Source organism: Pteropus vampyrus, unplaced genomic scaffold (assembly GCF_000151845.1).
Source record: "Pteropus vampyrus isolate Shadow unplaced genomic scaffold, Pvam_2.0 Scaffold357, whole genome shotgun sequence".
NCBI lineage: Eukaryota > Metazoa > Chordata > Mammalia > Chiroptera > Pteropodidae > Pteropus > Pteropus vampyrus.
In genome coordinates this window covers 1682060-1700342 of record NW_011889138.1, presented here as the reverse complement: position 1 = coordinate 1700342, position 18283 = coordinate 1682060, and the positions used below count along the sequence as shown (strand labels likewise).

General features: G+C 41.4%; 1 protein-coding gene and 1 long non-coding RNA gene across 2 annotated transcripts in view; both read left to right on the top strand.

Annotated features, from left to right (window-relative positions):
• The first annotated feature begins 1632 nt into the window (after positions 1–1632).
• Positions 1633–6426, top strand: NCR1 (natural cytotoxicity triggering receptor 1). The gene is made up of 7 exons (XM_011379296.1): positions 1633–1687; positions 1768–1803; positions 1981–2265; positions 3898–4176; positions 4433–4483; positions 5308–5355; positions 5480–6426. Exons 1-7 carry the CDS (start codon positions 1654–1656, stop codon positions 5668–5670), a joined length of 924 nt encoding a protein of 307 aa, XP_011377598.1. The 5' UTR covers positions 1633–1653; the 3' UTR covers positions 5671–6426.
• Positions 6427–7378: 952 nt separating this feature from the next.
• LOC111731245 overlaps positions 7379–18283 on the top strand; it is a 13322-nt gene continuing 2417 nt past the window's right edge. Inside the window, exon 1 of the long non-coding RNA XR_002777024.1 lies at positions 7379–7392. This is a non-coding gene — a long non-coding RNA (uncharacterized LOC111731245). The remainder of the gene's footprint in view (positions 7393–18283) is intronic.

The window sequence follows — 18283 nt, the reverse complement described above, 5'->3', positions numbered from 1 at the left end:
GCAGCAGAGCAGCAGCAGCAGCAGCAGGAGGAGGAGGAGGAGGAGGAGAAGGAATAGGAGGAGGAGGAGAAGGAGAAGGAGAAGGAGAAGCAGAAGGAGAAGCAGAAGCAGAAGCAGAAGCAGAAGCAGAAGCAGAAGCAGAAGCAGAAGCAGAAGAAGATGTTTAGCAGATTCCCAAATGCCAGCCAAAACCAGCCCTTCGAATGGGCTCTTTTGAAGATACAAACTTCAGAACTGCTCTGTTAACTCTTTCCTGTACAGTGTGTGTATATATTTGCATATTTGAAAATGGCATTCTTTTTCTTCACATCAAGTCTGAAATAAAAAGATCTTTAATATTAAAAATAATAATAATAATCTGCCTAGGAGTTTAATGTCTGAGCTACCATCTCAATCAAGAATGAACATTCACTTTAGCTTTTCTATTCCAAGATAACTTCTGAGTGACATGTTATAAACACATGGTTATGACACGTTCCTTAAAATGTTATAAGGACATTTTGTGGAGACTAGCTAGAAAGATAGAATGGATGGATACAGGCTGGCTGGAGAAGGGGAATTCTGGAATTGAGAGCCAAGGATCAAAAAACAACAGAAAATTATAGAAAAGAAATCCTGTCATTTACTACAACATGGATGAACCCGGAGGACATTGTGCTAAGTGAAATAAGCCAGACACACAAGGACATCCTCATATCGCTCATATGAGGATGAAACGTTTATATTTTGACTGAAATGTTGGTCACATGACTATGTGTATTTATCAAAATTAAGCACCAAATGCGTGAATTTTACTGTATATAAATAAGAATGGGAATGGAAAATATTCAACAATATCAAGAATTAAGAACAAAAGCTAATAGATTGGGGAAGATTTTCTCAGAGAATGTCAGGCAAAATACAAATTAGCATAACATTTCATTTTCAAAAATTGTTTAGACACTTTAAAAAAAGAACAATGAATGCATTTTGAATTTTAAAATATATTAAAATATTTAATATCTTATATTTGCATTAAATAATTTTAATATAAATTTAATCATTAATGCTAACTTTAATTTTATTATATTTTAATAGTTAATTTCTTTTTAATTTTTTAAATTTCTTTTTTATAACAGACTAAAGGAATGTACATATGTAAGAAATAGAACACTTTTTTGCTTTAAAAATAGCATTTTATTTAAATATTGTAACAAAGCTTTGAAGATAGTTTATCATTCTATGTTAATTAAACCAATTGACTTACCCAAGCCTATGCATGCTGTACACAGGAGGGCCCAAGGTTAAACACATATTTTTTTAAATGATTCTAAGGTTTTCACTTGAACACTGCCTTATGCCTTCCCTGGGCTTAGTGTCCACATTTAAAAATTTAAAATTTGACCCAGAAATAAGTTTCAGGCAGTGCAGGCAATTGTGAGAGGATCTGGTTAGCCCTCAGATATGATCAGATATGTCATGAGAACCATGTTCTTTCCTCATGCCCAATGGTCAGAAGTGGAGGAAGCTGTGAACCTTCTTGTAAAACAGCTAACAGGAAAGCCCCATGGTGATTGGTGGTGGGCCTCACAACCACATCCCGTGCATCTCCCTGGCCATCTGGGCTCATGTCTCCATCCAGCCGCTTCACATTCGTCTGGCAGAATCTATGCTATGCCTCGTACACTCACTACCCTGTTCTTCCTTGGTGAGTTCCTACATGGAAAAGAGATGGAATTCAGGTGTCGGGGGTGGGGAGCAGCATGTCTCATTATTCTTGTCTTTTAGGTCTGTATCTGAGCCAGAGGGTCAGCTCCCAGATACGTGAGTCCTTCCTTCAAAGCCCAACAGTCACTCTTCTCAGTTCAGACTAAGTATCCACCTGAGAACAAGGGAAGGAGAAGGCAGGGGATCTGGTTTGCTGGAAGGGCTGGAGGCCAGCATGGGTAAAAATTAGGGTGGTGAAGGACTTTGCAACTCCAGCCTCTGATTCTCTTCCAGAGACTCTCTCCAAACCTACCATCTGGGCCGAGCCTAATTTCATGATTCCAAACGGAATGCCGGTGATCATCTGGTGCCAGGGAATGCACAAGGCCACTGAGTACCGACTGTACTTTGAGGGACAGCTTTCTGCCTTGGAGAGACCGAACCCACCTGGAATGATGAACAAAGTCAAGTTCCCCACCCGTCCCATGACCTCAAACATGGCAGGGCAATACACATGCTCCTATCGAAGCGGAGAGCTATGGTCAAAGCCCAGTGACCCTTTGGATCTGGTGATCACAGGTAACCAACTAATCCTCCATCTGCAGAGTCATCCCCTTGGCCTCCCTTTGGTTATCTACTGAGAGTTATCTTTATGTCTTGGGTGTGGATTTGTCCTAGGTCAGTTTCTTCAGGTAAGAGACTCTGAGATAGATGTTTGTGTGCAGGAAGGGAGAACTGGGGAGTGTCCTCAAAAAACAGCACCTGTGCTGGATGAGAAAAACAGGCCGGGCAGGTGAAGTTGGACTGTGATTCTTAGTCTGAATCAGGCCAAGCAAATGTAGAACTGTGGACCTGAGATGGTCCTTTAGTGTAGACATAAAATGAGGCTAGGGGCTCTGTGCTCCGCCCCAGTATCAACCAGTGATTGGATGAGAACCGCTTCTAGAGAGGTTCCAGATAAATACTCTTGCTCTTGTGGCACTTGCATTCTAATAAGAGAAGACAGGCCATAAATCCAAGTCAGGACACATAAATCAATTAGATAGCACATGAGGAGGAGATGATGGCATGGGAAGAAACAGAGTAGAATGGGGTAAAAGTGATTGGGGGGAGGGTAATCTTAGCTCCCCTTTAGCTGAGGGATGTTCTCAAACTTGAGCAAACAAAATCATCAGGAAGACTTATAAAAACACAGATGGCTTTAGGACACCACATTCATGGAGGCACTGCTCAGCATCGCCAAAAGGTAGAAACAACCCAAGTGCCCATCCATAAATGAAGGGACGAACCAAACATGGTCCATCCACACAGCAGGATATTATTCAGCTATAAAAAGGAAAGAAATTCTGACAAGTCTACAATGTGGATGAACCTTGAGGATATTATGGAAAGTGAAATAAGCTAATCACAAAAGGACAAATACTGTATGGTTCCTTGCAAACTTTGTTTGCTCAAGTTTGAGAACATCCCTCAGCTAAAGGGGAGCCAAGATTACCCTCCCCCCAATCACTTTTACCCCATTCTACTCTGTTTCTTTCCATGCCATCATTTCCTCCTCATGTGCTATCTAAAACCATCAAATTCATAAAGATGGGAAGTAGAATGGTGGTTGGCAGGGGCTGAGGAGAGAGGGAATAGGACATTATTGTTTAATGAGGACAGAGTTTCAGTTTTTCAAAATAAAAAGAACCCTGTGAGGGGCAGGAGATCTATTGTTGTGATGGCTGCACAACAATGTGAATGCATTTTAACACCACTGAATGGTACACTTAAAATGGTTAAGATGTGAATTTGATGTTACAGGTATTTTACAATTAAAAACAATAATGTTTTTTTACAACACAGATGGCTGCCCCATCTCTAAGTCCCTCCCTGATGCGGTGGGTCTGGGGTGGAGCCTAAGAATTTGCATTTCTAGCAAGCTTCTAGGTGACGCTAATGTTGCTGGTCCCAAAGACAAAACTCTGAGAACCACTGCTCCATGGCAATTCTCAGATTGAGATTCAAATTAACACCCCTGATAGCTGCAGAAGTGTCTCGGTCTTGAAGGGAGAGATTTTGGAGGGTGCATCCATGACCAAGACAAATCTGGGAATTAGAAGAGGCTGAGATTCTAGAGAGTTGATATCCTGGTCTTAAGAACGAGGGAGATGGGACATATTGGAAGCAGAATAAAGATGCCCTTTGACTACCAGCCACCTTCTCTCACAGGAATGTATGACAAACCCACCCTTTCAGTTCATCCTGGGTCTGAGGTGATATCAGGAGAGAAGGTGACCTTCTATTGTCGCCTAGAGACTGCAACAAGCACGTTCTTTCTGCTCAAGGAGGGGAGATCCAGCCACCCACAGCGCAGATATGGGAACATGCAGGCGGAGTTCTCTATGAACCCTGTGACCGCAGTCCATGGAGGGACATACAGATGTTTTGGTTCTTATAACAACCATGTATGGTCTCTCCCCAGTGAGCCTGTAACACTCCTGGTCACAGGTGAGAAAACCCCCAATTTTCCCCCATGTCCTCTCTGGAACCCCAAGTGAACCCCAACCAGTGATGAGAGACAAATGGGAAGATGTAGAGAGGGTACCACCAATGCCATCACCTACATCCATTTCCTAGAGGCCCAGTTCATTGTTCATGAGAAGGAACACCCACCCAGAGGGATAAGGAAGGGGAGGATAGAGAGAACTGGCAGAAAGGCCAGAGGCAACCCAAAGCCCTTTTTTTTCCTTGTCTCCATTATCAGGAGGTACTGGGAACACCAGCCTCACACCCACAGAGCAGCCATCTTCTTCTGGTGAGTAACTAGTACTTCTAAACTTGGGGCAGGAATCAAACCAATGACACTAAAAAAAAATGGTATTTATTTAAAAATATGTTGAGTGGATAGTGTGTGCCATGACCTATAGTTACATCAGTCACCCAGGCAGATACCCTTGCTCTTGTGGCACTTGTATTCTAGCAGGACAATACAGACCATAAGTCAAAGTCAGGATACATACATCAATTATACAGCCCATGAGGAAGAAATGGTGGTATGGAAACAAATGGAGTTAAGGCTATTGGGAGGCTAGGTAGCAATAGTCAATAAAGTTGCCTGAGTGGGCCTCACAGAGAAGAAGGAAGGAATGGCCACTGCATATGCTCCAAGGCAGGAAGATGGCCAGTGTGATAAAAACAAACAAACAAACAAACAAACAAACAAACAAACACCAGCAAGGAGGCCAGTGGGACTGGAAATGATGTCAGAGCGGTGGGGATAGGGTGGGGCAGCTCATTTAGGACCTAGAAGAAAATAGTAAGACTGAATTTTACTCTCTAAGAGGAAGAAAAAATGGTATCAATTGACTTAATAAGGAAACTGAGGCTCAGATAGAAGCTATGACTGGCATGAAGACACACACTTATCAGTATGTGTGTCTGAATTCTTCCTCAGGTCCATCTGTCTTTTGACTCCTCCACTCTACCTGCCCAATGAAGCCACTAGGACCTGAAGCATGGGATAGGGACCTTGAAAAGCAACAGAGTGTTGTGGGGTATAACCAAGGGAAGGAGAAGCTGGGATAGAGGAACTAACACCAGCTGTTTTCCTCAATTCTCCACGTTTCTTATCATCTGCAGACTCTTGGGAACCCTACTTAGTAACCACAAAGACGGGATTCCAGGAAGGTGAGCAAGCAGCTGGGGGTGTGGGCTCTAAAGGAAGGTACTTGGAGCATGATCTGGAAATGAGAAGTGGGGTGAGGTAATGTTCATACGTTCTGGTCAGTGATCACTGTTTCTCTGACCCCAGATCTTGCCCTGTGGGATCACACAACCCAGAATCTTCTTCGGATTTGTCTGGCTTTCCTGGTCCTAGTGGCCCTTGTGTGTATCTTGGCTGAAGACTGGCTTCGCAGTAAGAAGACTCAAGAGGAAGCTAACATGGCTTTGAGTTGGGAATGCAGAAGAAGCTTCAGAACAGAAAAACACCTGGAGAAATGACCAAGAGATGCAGTGGCCACAGGTAGAGCTGAAAGCTGATCTTGACCTCGGGCTGTGTGATCTCTATGTTATACTCGTGAAGGAAACAGTCATTGCAGAAAATGAAAGAACAACTGCATGGAGTTTAATGAACCACCCTAGAGGAAGCAAGAGGTGGTGAGGTGGGGGCAGGGGGTGAAAATGCTAAATTTCATCTGCAGGCAGATCCCATTGTCTCTTTTAGGTTCTAAGTATTTTTGTGCCTGCTGGCCACAAATCATCTGTCCCATCCTCCACAGGATTCTGTCTTCACAGCTTTATCCTTGCCTTATTCCTTGTTTCTCTTAGTAGATATCAGCTCTTCCAAGAATGTTTCTCAAATCATCCAGTTTGACTTATAATATCACTTTTACTACTTGAACCCTGCTACTGCATACATATTCATCTTCCTGTCTCTACCATGAACTCACATGAGTTAATTCTATGTCAGCTATAATGGCTGTGCTCACAGCTCCCACTGCTAAGAGAGTTCTCAGGAAATAAATGTTGAATCAACGGATATATAAATGTGGCTGGAGAACAGCTCAGAACTTGAGTATAGTCCTTGATGTGCTGTCTGGGCACCACAAGCCGTTCCTTCTTGAAAATTTCTAGTTGATTAACCCATTAATATAACCATCATATGGGTCCCAGCCCCACTCCAATATTCTGGTCAAATTCATTCTCTAAATCTGAGTTTTCTGTTAAATATCACAGAATAATAATTCCAATCTCAAAGGGATAACAGAAAAACTTGATGAGATAAAAAAAATATTAAGCATAAGCTCTGGCATATATGTTACTCAAGGCATGGTAACCATTATAAGTCCCAATATTATAGGAAATTGATAATTTCACCAATTATTACCTCATTGCCAGTGGCCCCAATACTGAATTATTTTTCTGTTCTTCACCTATCAGGTATTCTAAGGTCCAAGAATTTCTAAATTAATATAAAATTATAGTCTTCTTCATCCCAAAATGAGATGGGTTTTTTTGGGGAGTGGGTTCATGACATCCCAAGTTTTTTGTATTTTAACTTATGGCAAGAAACATAGAGTCTCAAGGAAAACATGTGTAAAGTAGAGGTATTTTAGGTCTCAAGATATTGATGCAGGGGCTTGAGTTGGGTGAAGGAGCCTCCTCCGAGGAATGAAGTGTCTTTACCATCCATGGCCCTGCTGTTTTCACCAGTTCAAGTCAAAATCTTCCAAAACTCGTCAACAAGGCAAGGCCAAATTATTTAAATATTGCATTACTCTTTTTTAAATACTGGACATGGTTTGTATTCTAGACAGCAAAATGAAGGATAAGGAGGGAGGAAGGAAGGAAGGAAATGGAAGGACTGTCCAACTGTTTGTTATAAAGATTTTTGGAAACAGCCACACAACACTTCCATTTATTTCTCAATGGCCAGAACTTAGTTGTTAGGGAGGTTGAGAAATGTAGCCTTTATTCCAGGTGACTCTGTGGCAAACTGGTACTTCTCTCACCAGTAAAGTGGGGAATAACATAACAGAGTTGCACTAGGCAACTCCAGCCTCTGTCTCAAGAGCCTACTATGTGTCAGGTGCTAGTGAAAGGATAACACACTGAGCAAACATTATCCCTGATGTGGCAGGATTGATTAATTGCCTGGAGTACAGATCTTAAATTAGTGAGTAAATAAAATGGAGTAAGTCTTGTGATAGAGGAAATCAGAATGTCATTGAAGCTTCCTCCTGTGCAAGGTTCCATTAAATAGAACTTGAGGAGGGTGTAGAGATGGGGAAAGGGATGATTGAGATAGGTGTCTTCACCAATTCGTGCAAAGGCTGAGATGCAAGACAGAGGGTAGAGAATATTCAGTGTCACTAGAGCTTTGACTGTGAAAGAGTGACTCTGGGGGTGATACCGGGCGAATGCGGAAGACAGATCAAACGTGGCCATAGACTCGCAATAATAAATCCACATTGTATCCTTAAGGTAATGGGAGCTCATTACGTATTTTGATCATGGATGTGATATGGTGAATTGTGTACTGTGTAGAGATCCTTCTGATTTCAATGAGAAGAAGGAATTATGCGAGAGATTTTTAAAAACATGACAAAAAGACAGAGAAAAGAATTGAGAATGACTCACCTATTTCTGGGGTTGACAACCAGGAAGACAAGAGTTCCACTGGTAATCCATAGGGAGGTCTAGCTATGGGCAATGGGTACATAATCTTAAGATTTGGTAATATATATTCTCCAGTTTTGTTCTCATTTTTCAAGATTTCCTTGATTATTTTGGGTGCCTTAGATTTCAATGTTAATTTTAGAATGTCAGTTTTTCCAAGTACCAGCTAAAGCTGCAAATAAGAATGTACTGAAGGTACTCAAGCTACAGATCAATTTCGGGAAAACCATTATCTCTTCAATGTTTCAATTTGTAGAATATTTGGTCCGTAGATGTGCTATGTTTCACCACTTAATTACATGTTCACTAATTTCTCTAAATAATAGTCTATGCAGAGAATGTACACATCTTTTGTTAAATATCCATAAGATGTATCCATTAGTTACATCACCTCCGGATACATCCATAGTCACATAATTTTTACTTTGTAAGGGGTATTATTCTTTAAATAATGACATTGCTATTGTTGCTGGTATTATAAAAATAAAATTGACCTTTTTTATATAGACTGTGTATTCAGTGGTCTTGCAAAGTTCACTTCTTAATTTTAACAGTTTTAGGTTATTTAGGTTATCAAAAATTTTTAGAATTTTTTTCTAAAATTTTTTTTTCCAATTTTATTACTTGGAACCTCCAGGACATTAATAAATAAGAATGATGGCAGCAGGTATCTTTTTCTTAGTATCAATATTATGGGGAACATTTTTCATATTGTACCACTGAATAAACTAATTGTGATAATTTTTTGTAAAGACGCATTTTCCCAGTTAGAAAATCCCCTTGTGTTCTTCTTTTGCTAAATTAATTTTTTTGAAGATATGAAATAAACATATTCAATGAGACCAATGAAGAGGTTCCCACATTATTCTCGGTGAAAGTTGATAACTACTCAGAAAGGTAGATACCCTTAACATATTTTAGGCACAGAAGCCAGACTTCATTTTGTTGTTTAGAAATGATGGCTGAGGGGTGGCTCCATAGTGTAGTGGTTAGCACGTCTGCTTTACACGCTGAAGGTCCTGGGTTCGCACCACAGGTGGAGCCACAGACCATACCCCGGGTGTGCCAGGCCCCAGGTTCAACAGGCCCCAGGTTCGCGCTGCAAGTGCGTGGGAGGGGACGCCTCGCCTTCAGAGATCCAGTTCTTAAGGGGAGACAGCAACATTCGTAGGTCAGGGGTGGAAGTAGGGGCAAAATTAAAGAGGAGGAAAAAAAGAAATGGTGGCTGAGTAAGTGGTAGGGTCAACAGCAACTCTGAAGTTTGTAAATTTGGCAAGTGAATGGATGAAGGGGATATTTTTCTCCTCACCCCCACCCACTGGTGTTGATAAGTCAATGAACCATGAGGTGTAAAAAGAAGGTATTTGGGGCAGAGTCAGAGACACAAGTTAGTGGTTCATCTTCCCAAATTGAAAAGTAGGTTTTCTGGTTGAAATATAATTGACATATAACATTGTATAAGTTCAAGGTGTACAACGTGTTGATTTGATACATTTATGTATTGCAGTATGACTGTTACCATAGTATTAGCTAACATCCCTACTGTGTTACATAATTATTTCTTTTTTTGTATGTGTGGTGGGAATAACTAAGTTCTAGTCTCTTAGCAATAATACAGTATTGTTGTCTATTATTGCTGTACTGCATATTAGAGCTCCAGGACTTATTTATCTACTAGTTGCTAGTTTGTCCCCTTAACAATATTTCCCCATTTCCCCCACCCTTCTGCCCCTGGTAACCACCATCTACTCTCTGTTTCTTCAAGTTCAGCTTTGTTAGATTTCACACATATAAGTGAGAACACACAGCATGTGTTTTTCTCTGATGACTTATCTCACTTAGCATAATGCCCTCAAGGTCCACCCATGTCACAAATGGCAAGATTTTCTTTCTTAAGGCTGCATAATACTCAATTGTGTGGAGATTATATAGGTGATAGATGATAGATGATGGATGATAGATAGATAGATAGATAGATAGATAGATAGATAGATAGATAGATGATAGATGATAGATAGATGGAGATGGAGAGAGAGACCGAGACAGAAAGAGAGACAGAGAGAGACAGATTTTTTTTTTTTTAAGCACACACATCTCATCACTCTACACCACAGCACTAGTATAGCCCGTCTCCCTTTCTTAAGGTGCTTACATGCTGGGCCATCTGTTTCTACAGGTTGATACTACAGTATCTTGGTCTCATGAATATTAGGAAAGGTCAAGTTTGAAGGATAAGAATGGCCTTCAAATCCCTCCTTAACTCAGCCCAACCTCTCCCCACTCTGCAATATCCCTAGGTTCTTACCTATTCCCAATCACAACAATAAGGCTGGATCTCTAGTCTGTCTTCTGATCTTTCTCATCCCATTTCATACAACAAATCTATTGAAGAATCAAGAGGAAGGGGAGAGAGGGCCAGATTTGATCTCTGTTAAAACCTGTGTTCCTAAGGCAAGATATGCTCCCTCTATTTCCAACTTCATTTGCCAAAAGCAAGGAACAGCTGGTCCTTAGCAATGTTATGAGGACGTGATGTAATCCTAGGGATTTATCAATGCCCCACAGTTATTACCCCACCACCAGCACCACCACCACCACCACTCCCAGTGGGAACAGAGTTTTCCAACCCTGAGTTAGAAACGGGAGCTAATCTTCAGAACACGGAGACAATTATTTGGAATAATGTCCATCATTTTCTACTCCTACTGGTGCATGGATCTGGAGACCAGTTTCCCTGAGATACCACCCACCCCGTTGGTCTTTGCTTTGCTCCCTCATGTCACTCCTCAACCACTGGAAACTGGTTTCTCACCCCATGCTTCCTCTGAAGCTGTTTTTATAACAAATACTAATGAGTTTCCTGGAACTTGCAGTGGATACCTCTCAGCCTTTTTATTTTTATTTCTCTGTCAGTTGTCTATGACCACTTCCTCTTTGATGTTGTCATCTCACTGGCTTTCTATACTAATTTCTGGCTGTTCCTGCACCATCAGGTTTTCAGGTTCTCCAATGACAGAGTTTTAGGGTTCAATGGTAGACCCACATTTCTCCAACACGTTTCTGGGTTGATCTCATTTAAGTTCATGCTTTCAATTTCTCCAAGGTAAATGCCCAAATCTAATTCTCTGAACCTTAATATTTGGGGGTGCAGCGAATTTCAGATCATTTTATCAGCTTTTTCCAACCAACCTGAACTCATCATCTTTCAATCTCCAAAGTTGTTGTTCTAACTTGGAAAAAAAGCCACCCTGTTCACAGTCACTTTGCTTTCTTCTCTATACCTATACTTGTGCTTCTGATCACTGCTAGAAAAATATGTCACACAAATCAGTAGGTAATAATACAGTTTATCATTTATAGATTTGTAGGTAGAGATTTATATTTTTATTATTTCTCCCAACAAATGTCCTTATGTCAATTTGTCTTTTGAAATTCTGATCAGGTAAAGATTTTATATATAAACATTTTAAAAGGGTTATTTGTCTTCTAAAAATTACGGGAGTGTGTAATATAATATAATATAACATAATTTATTCATTTGTATTTATGTCACAATGTTTTCTCTGACACATATCAGTTGCAACTCACAGCATTTTGATTTATGTGTAGTAATTGATAAATACTTTTGACTGCTATGTTCCTGTATTACATTTAAAAGCCTCATAAACCCCAACATCCAAGATCCTCATCTTTCCTGTTAAGCTTCTTTTTTTAGATTAGCTATTTCATTATGTATACACATATATAATGATTCCACATATATGTGAGATATTTGTATCAATTATGTTTATATTGTAGAAGTTGGTTCAACAATTAATGTAATTGTTGTTTAAAGTGTTATGTACTGTAAAAAAACAGGACAAGTCAGTCACCCAGCCTACAAATCATACAGAAATCTCCACTTGCATGTGAATATCTGAGACTTCAAATTCAATATGTTAACAGGATTTCTCAACCCCAGCACTATTGTCATTTGGGGCCAGGTAACTCTGTATTGTGGGAGACTGCCTTAGTCACCTTGGGCTTCCATAACAAAATCCCCTAGATGGATCTGCTTGAACAACAGAAATTTATTTTCTCATATTCTGAGGCTGGGAAGTCCAAGATCAAGGTGCTGGTCTATTTGTCCCTGGTAAGAGAGTTCTTTTTGGCTTAATTGGAGCCCAAGTCAATGTAAAAACTTCACTTTGATATCCTGAGTTTTAAATTTTTTAGTTTTTGTTTAAGTATTTGCCATCAATATTTCCATATATTAAAGTAATCAACATAAAAAAGAGAGCACTCCCTGACTTGTAGATGGCTTCTTCAGTGCCTACACATGGAAGAGTGATGTCTTGCTTCCTTATTTATAAGGCCACCGATACTATCACATTAGGACCCCACCTTTATGACCTCACTTAACCTGAATTATCTCCTAAAATCCCTATCTCCACATACAGTCATATTAAGAATTAGGGCTTCAACAAAGCTTTGGAGTGGGGAGCACACAATTCAGACAACGGCAGTGACCTGCTTGAGTGTTGTATGATGTGTAGCAGCATCCCTGGCCTCTATCCACTAGATGCCAGAAGGACCCTCCCCTCAAAACTGTGACAACCAAAAATATCTCTGGACATTGCCAAGGGTCCCCTTGAGGACAAAATCACTCCCAGGTAAGGACAACTGGCTTAACATCAGAAACATGGTGGAGTGAGAGACGTCCCCAGATCTCTCCCCTTGAAACAACAATAAGCTGAACATCTAAAATTCAACAAAAAACACCCAGACTGTATACCAGCACGTCTGAGCATGGGATCTGTGCAAGAAATCTACCACAGGTCAGAACTGCAAGAGTTGAGCAGTAGACTGCGAGAAACAAAGAAGCTGCCTCTCACAGCCAGAACTCCCTGCAGGAGGAGGGGGAGGGGTGAAGGAGCAGCGAGTTCCCTGAACAGCCCTGCCAGACAGAGCTGTGAGCTCCACCGTGGAGTGACCAGTGTTCAGGGTAGAAAGCAGAGAAGTGGGGATGGCAGAGAAGCAGGAATGGCAGAGAAACAACAGTTAGTTATTACCAGCCGTGGTTGCAAAACATGAGGCTGAGCCACAGCCTCCATCCTCCAACCTAGAGGGTCCCTCCCCCCATATCCTCTGAGATGAACATTGCAGAGTCCCAGGGGAATCTGAGCAAACACTACAGAAACTGTTGTTAATGGAGAGGAATTTTCCACTCAAATGGCTAACATTGTAATCTATAGACATGCTTGTCACATAGGGTGAAGGGACGGGTGACCTTGAGATCAACTGAAGACTCCCATTTGCTTGTTCTGTCTAGATAACGGATGTATTGCCTTTGCTTGTTAAAAACAGATGTATTGCCTTTGCATCTTAAGAACAAATGTATTGCCTTTGCTTGCTAAGCCCTATGAAAGTAAGGTTACCCCTGAGCTCAGGGCCCAGATCTTCAGAGCACTAGCTCTTCTGGGACTGCTGGCGTAATAAACCTGAGTTCTCCAAGTGGTGCTTGGTTTCTTGACGGTCTTGTTTCGCAACTTTTCTACAACATTTCTGGAGGACCCATCGAGATTCCAATCACACCAACCCTTTGAGCCTCTGGACTGGTGGCTCGGCCAGGCCGGGGTGGAGAGGCTCCAAGACAAACAAGGAGGCATGCCACCTGATGGTATTCCAGGTTCTCTTTTGGACCGACACCCCAACTCCCAGAACGGCTGAGCCCCTGACTAGACTCATAGGAAGGACAGACCAACTCACCAGGAGCGGCCACAGGATAAGGTAAGGCCCTGGGGCTCAGCCCCCTAGTCAGGTCCCATCTTCAGATGGAAGAGAAGCTTGATCACCTCCTAGTCTTCAGTTAGAAGACACAGGTCAGAGTCTTCCCAGTGGGGGAAGACATCAGTGTTTTCCCAAGGTGGGGGAAAACATCAGGGTCTTCCCAGGGTGGGGAAGACATCAGGGTCTTCCAAGCGGGGGAAGACATCAGGGTCTTCCCAGGGGAGGAAGACATAGGTCAGGGCCTTCTGAAAGGGAGGAGGCAATGTTTTAACCTGGTGTGTGAATGAGTGAGTGAATGGGCAGCCAGGTCGGTTTGACTCGGACAGGTACGAATTTGTGGCTCCATGGCTGGGCACCCTTAAAGTCCCCTAAAGGCTATGGAGTCCAAATGAGCTCATCTGCGGCTCCATAGTGTACAGCATATGGTCCAGGGCAGCATTGGACTAGTGTCCAATCGTAAGTCACAAAGCTGAGTCTGCTACGGCCGAGCGTCACCTAAGCTCCTTCAAGCCAAAGTCAGATGAGCACCTGAGTGGTCTCCACTCTGGAGGAGGCACCCATCCATGGTTGTCTTTATGTCACCAACACAGAGTGGAATACACGGGGGTGGGAGGAGGCAATTAATTACTGATTTGGCTTAAGAATTGTCTGTCTCCAAATGACCCTTTTGACATAGGGGCCCTCTGTCAAATTATTTTCTTGAAATTTTTATGTCTATTTAGGAAGCTCCCTAAGGCAAATATGGGGAGAGGTTCCTCTAAGCCAACTGTTGTATGTTGAGAAAAAAAAAATTTTTAAAGGCTTCTCAGGGAATTACGGAGTCAAGTTGACCCCAGGAAAACTTTGTACTCTTTGTGAGCTTGAGCAGCCTGACCAGCTCGGGAAAGAACAAGGAAAAGCCAGCAAAAGACATCCAACTTATTTTAGCCACCTACTGTACAATCATTGAAAAGGATTGTATTCTAACAGTGGCCTGGCAGGAGGCAGATGAGGCCTTTACTAAGAACCTCCAGGGCCATGCCCCTGGAATAGAGGTAGTACCATTACTTAAGAAAATCTACAGATTACAATGTTAGCCATTTGAGTGGAAAATTCCTCTTCATTCCCCCCTTTTGATGCCCTTTAAATTCTTATAGGGCATCAACCTCCTTATCTTCCTGGCCTAGGGGCTGGTATAAGGGTGGTCGGAGTGTCACAACCATCTGTAACTTATGGGCTCTAGGCATGAGGAGACAGTTCAGGATACAGAGACCAAATACAAGATCTATGAAGAGCATGAGAAGAGGACCTGCAAATGGGAGAAGCCAGGATCCCCAACTCCATATTCTGGACCAGGATCCCCATGACTCATTTAATTGTTGGTGGATTAGGGCATACCCCTTCTAGGATAGGATGACCTCAGTGTCTCTACAGGCAGACCTGGAAACCCCCCAACTAATTTTCCTGCCTAATTCTTTTCTAAGGGCCATGAACCCCTTTATTATTAGTATGGATATTGAGGGATTGGAGGTCTCTTCTTCCACATATGCTTCCTGCTGAGAAAGGTTGTAGACCCTGCTTACTGGGGTTTCATAGAGCTCTTTCCCTTTCTGCTTTAATCAGGGCAAAGTCTTTGGTTTCCTGCTGAAGTGCTGCCTTAGTCCCTAGACAAAGAACTTCCTTGTCTGCCCTGTCCCAGTTATTGGACACCTTAAAGACCTCTGGCACTAAGGCAGCTTGTGGGGTTTGGGTGAGAGAACTCATTTTCCCCTGAGAGTCCGAGGATGAAGGAGGAGAAAATTCCTGATTACCAAGATCTCTGGGAAGGCACTCCTATCACTGGGCCAGCTAATAAGTCTGGGTCTTGGTGAAGGAGCATAAGAGCTGAACTTTTACTGGTGCAGCAGTCTTGGCTATCCCGGGCCTGCCATTATAACAAGCCACTCGATTAACTTGTTGGTCAATGTTTTCTGATATATTAGCTGATTCTTGAAGTATTAAAAGTCTGGTGGGGTCTACACCAGGGTTGTAATATTGCTCCTAATTTAGTTAAAATATCCCATCATAACAAGGGAGCTGGGAAGATTGGAACTATTAAAAACTCCTGCTGAGAGATCCGATCTTCAAATTGGCAGGTCAGTGGTAGAGTAAAATGGTTGACTTTGCCTTCTCCTACTCCTATGATAATCATAGTTTGTGAGGAGAGTTTTCCTGCAAATGCAGGGAGAACAGAATAGGTTGCCCCTGTATCTAAAAGAAATTGAATTTGCTTACCCATTAAGTCCAGAATTACCTGGGGTTCCTCAGTAGTGATGACCACATTCCTGTACAGGGGCAGCGAGGATTGCCCCAGGCCTCTTCACTCACACAGTTCCTGAACCTGGGCTACTAGGGTGTTGGCTGGCCGCCCTCCTCTCTGGGAGCATGGACAGTCAACTCCCCAATGCCAGGGATGACTACCAGTTTCTTTGCATGTGCGGCAGGGGCCCAGAAGAAATGGACAAGTACTTAGAAAAATGTGACTTTCCTAGATTGAATCAAAAATAACTGGAAAATCTAAGTAGACTGATTAGCAGTATGGAAATTGAAACAATCATCAAATACTCACCAAAAAGTAAAAGTCCAGGACCAGATGGCTTCACCAGTGAATTCTACTAAACATTCAAAGAAGATTTAATACATATTTTATGTATTAAATACATATCCTCAAACCTTTCCAAAAAATTGAAGAGGAGGCAATACTTCCCAACTCATTTTATGAGGCCAGTAGTACTCTGATACCAAAACCTGGTAAGGATAACACGCACACACAAAAACTACAGACCAATATCTCTCATGAACACAGATACAAAAATCCTAAATAAGATACTAGCGAACCGAATATAGCATCATATTAAAAAAAATTATAAACCACATACGCAAATCAATTACTATGATACACCACATAAACAAATTAAAAAATAAGAATCATATGATCATATCAATAGATGCAGAGAAAGCCTTCGACAAAATACAGCATCCATTTATGATCAACACTTAACAAAATCAGTATAGAAGAAAAGTACCTTAACATAATAATACACCACACATCAACATTAACTCAAAATGGATTAAGGACTCAAATATAAGACCTGAAATAATAAAATGCATAGAAGAACCTTGGACTATAGACTTAAAGAGGATTTTTATGAATTTGACTGTAAAGGCAAGTGACGTAAAAGCAAAAATAAATTAATGGGACTACATCATACTAAAAAGTTTCTGCTCAGCAAAAGAAACTGTCAATAAGGTAAAGAGACAACCATCTGAATGGTAAAATATATTTGAACCAACACCTCTGATAAGAGCCTAGTATCCAATATATACAAAGAATTTATACAACTCAATAACAGCAACAAAAATCCCAAATGATCTAATCAAAAAATGAGCAAAGGACCTGAACACTTCTCCCTAGAGGACATACAAATGTTCAACAAATATATGAAAAGAAGCTCAACATCGCAAATCAAAACCACAATGAGATACCATCTCACACCTGTTAGAATAGCTATAATCAACAGGACAAATAATAACAAATGCTGGAGGGGATGCAGAGAGATAGGAACCCTCATACACTGCTGGTGGCACTGCAAATTGGTACAGCCACTATGGAAAACAGTATGGAGTTTCCTCAAAAAACTAAGAATTGATTTACTATATGATCCAGCAATCCCTCTACTGGGTATTTACCCCAAAGACTTAAAAAATCATATCCGAAAAGATATTTGCACATCCTTGTTCACAGCAGCATTATTCATGGTGGCCAGGACATGGAAGCAACTGAAGTGTCCTATGATAGATGATTGGATAAAGAAGCTGCGGTACATGTATACTATGGAATATTACTCAGCTATAAGAGGTAAAATACTTCCATTTGTGACAACATGGATGGACCTCAAGATAATCATGCTAAGTGAAATAAGCCTGACTGAAAAAGTTGAAAATCACATGATATCACTCATATATGGGATATAAACCTAAAAGAAACAAACAGGACAAACAGAGACTCATGGACATGGACAATAGACTAGTGGTTACCATAGGGGAAAGGGGAGGAGGGAGGTAGATGAGATAAGGGGGTTCAAATACATGGTGACAGAAAGAAATCTATGGGAGGTGACCCCAGTGTAAATATATATATGCCCTACTGTTAAAATGTACAGCTGAAACTTATTCGATTTCATTATCAATGTCACTATAAAAAATAAATTTTTAAAAAAAGAACCACAGGTTTAGAAGGCTATGAAGAGGGTGATGGGAAAACGCAAGCAGAGCGGGGGAGGGTCCTGCATGAAGCCTGGTCAGGGAGTAAACACAGCTGTGTGAGAAAGTGGTGACTGTTGTGTAGGAGTGGCCTGTGAAACGTTGTGATACCCTAAGAACACCCACCAGGCACAGAATATCAAGTTCTCCAGCAGGGCCTGACGCAGGCGTGAGCTTGGGGAACTAGCAGGAAACCTAAAATGGCTGGATCAGAGAAAGCTCACAGGGAAACCCATGTGAAATTGAGTGAAAAGGTCAGGAAAGCCAGATCGAGAACTTTTTCTTTAAGTTTTTTCTTTATAATATATCTCAATCTATGCATTTTTGCCAGCTTTGCTTTACCTCTTCCCATTGACATGGGACCTAATGCCAAGTTCTCTAAAAA

What these genes read in the sequence shown, in the direction of transcription:
- NCR1 (XM_011379296.1), top strand. Translation starts at nt 1,654, where the DNA reads ATGCCTCGTACACTCACTACCCTGTTCTTCCTTG. An exon ending in CACTACCCTGTTCTTCCTTG is followed by an intron (nt 1,688 to 1,767) that starts GTGAGTTCCTAC and finishes CTTGTCTTTTAG; the next exon opens with GTCTGTATCTGAGCCAGAGG. An exon ending in TGTAACACTCCTGGTCACAG is followed by an intron (nt 4,177 to 4,432) that starts GTGAGAAAACCC and finishes CTCCATTATCAG; the next exon opens with GAGGTACTGGGAACACCAGC.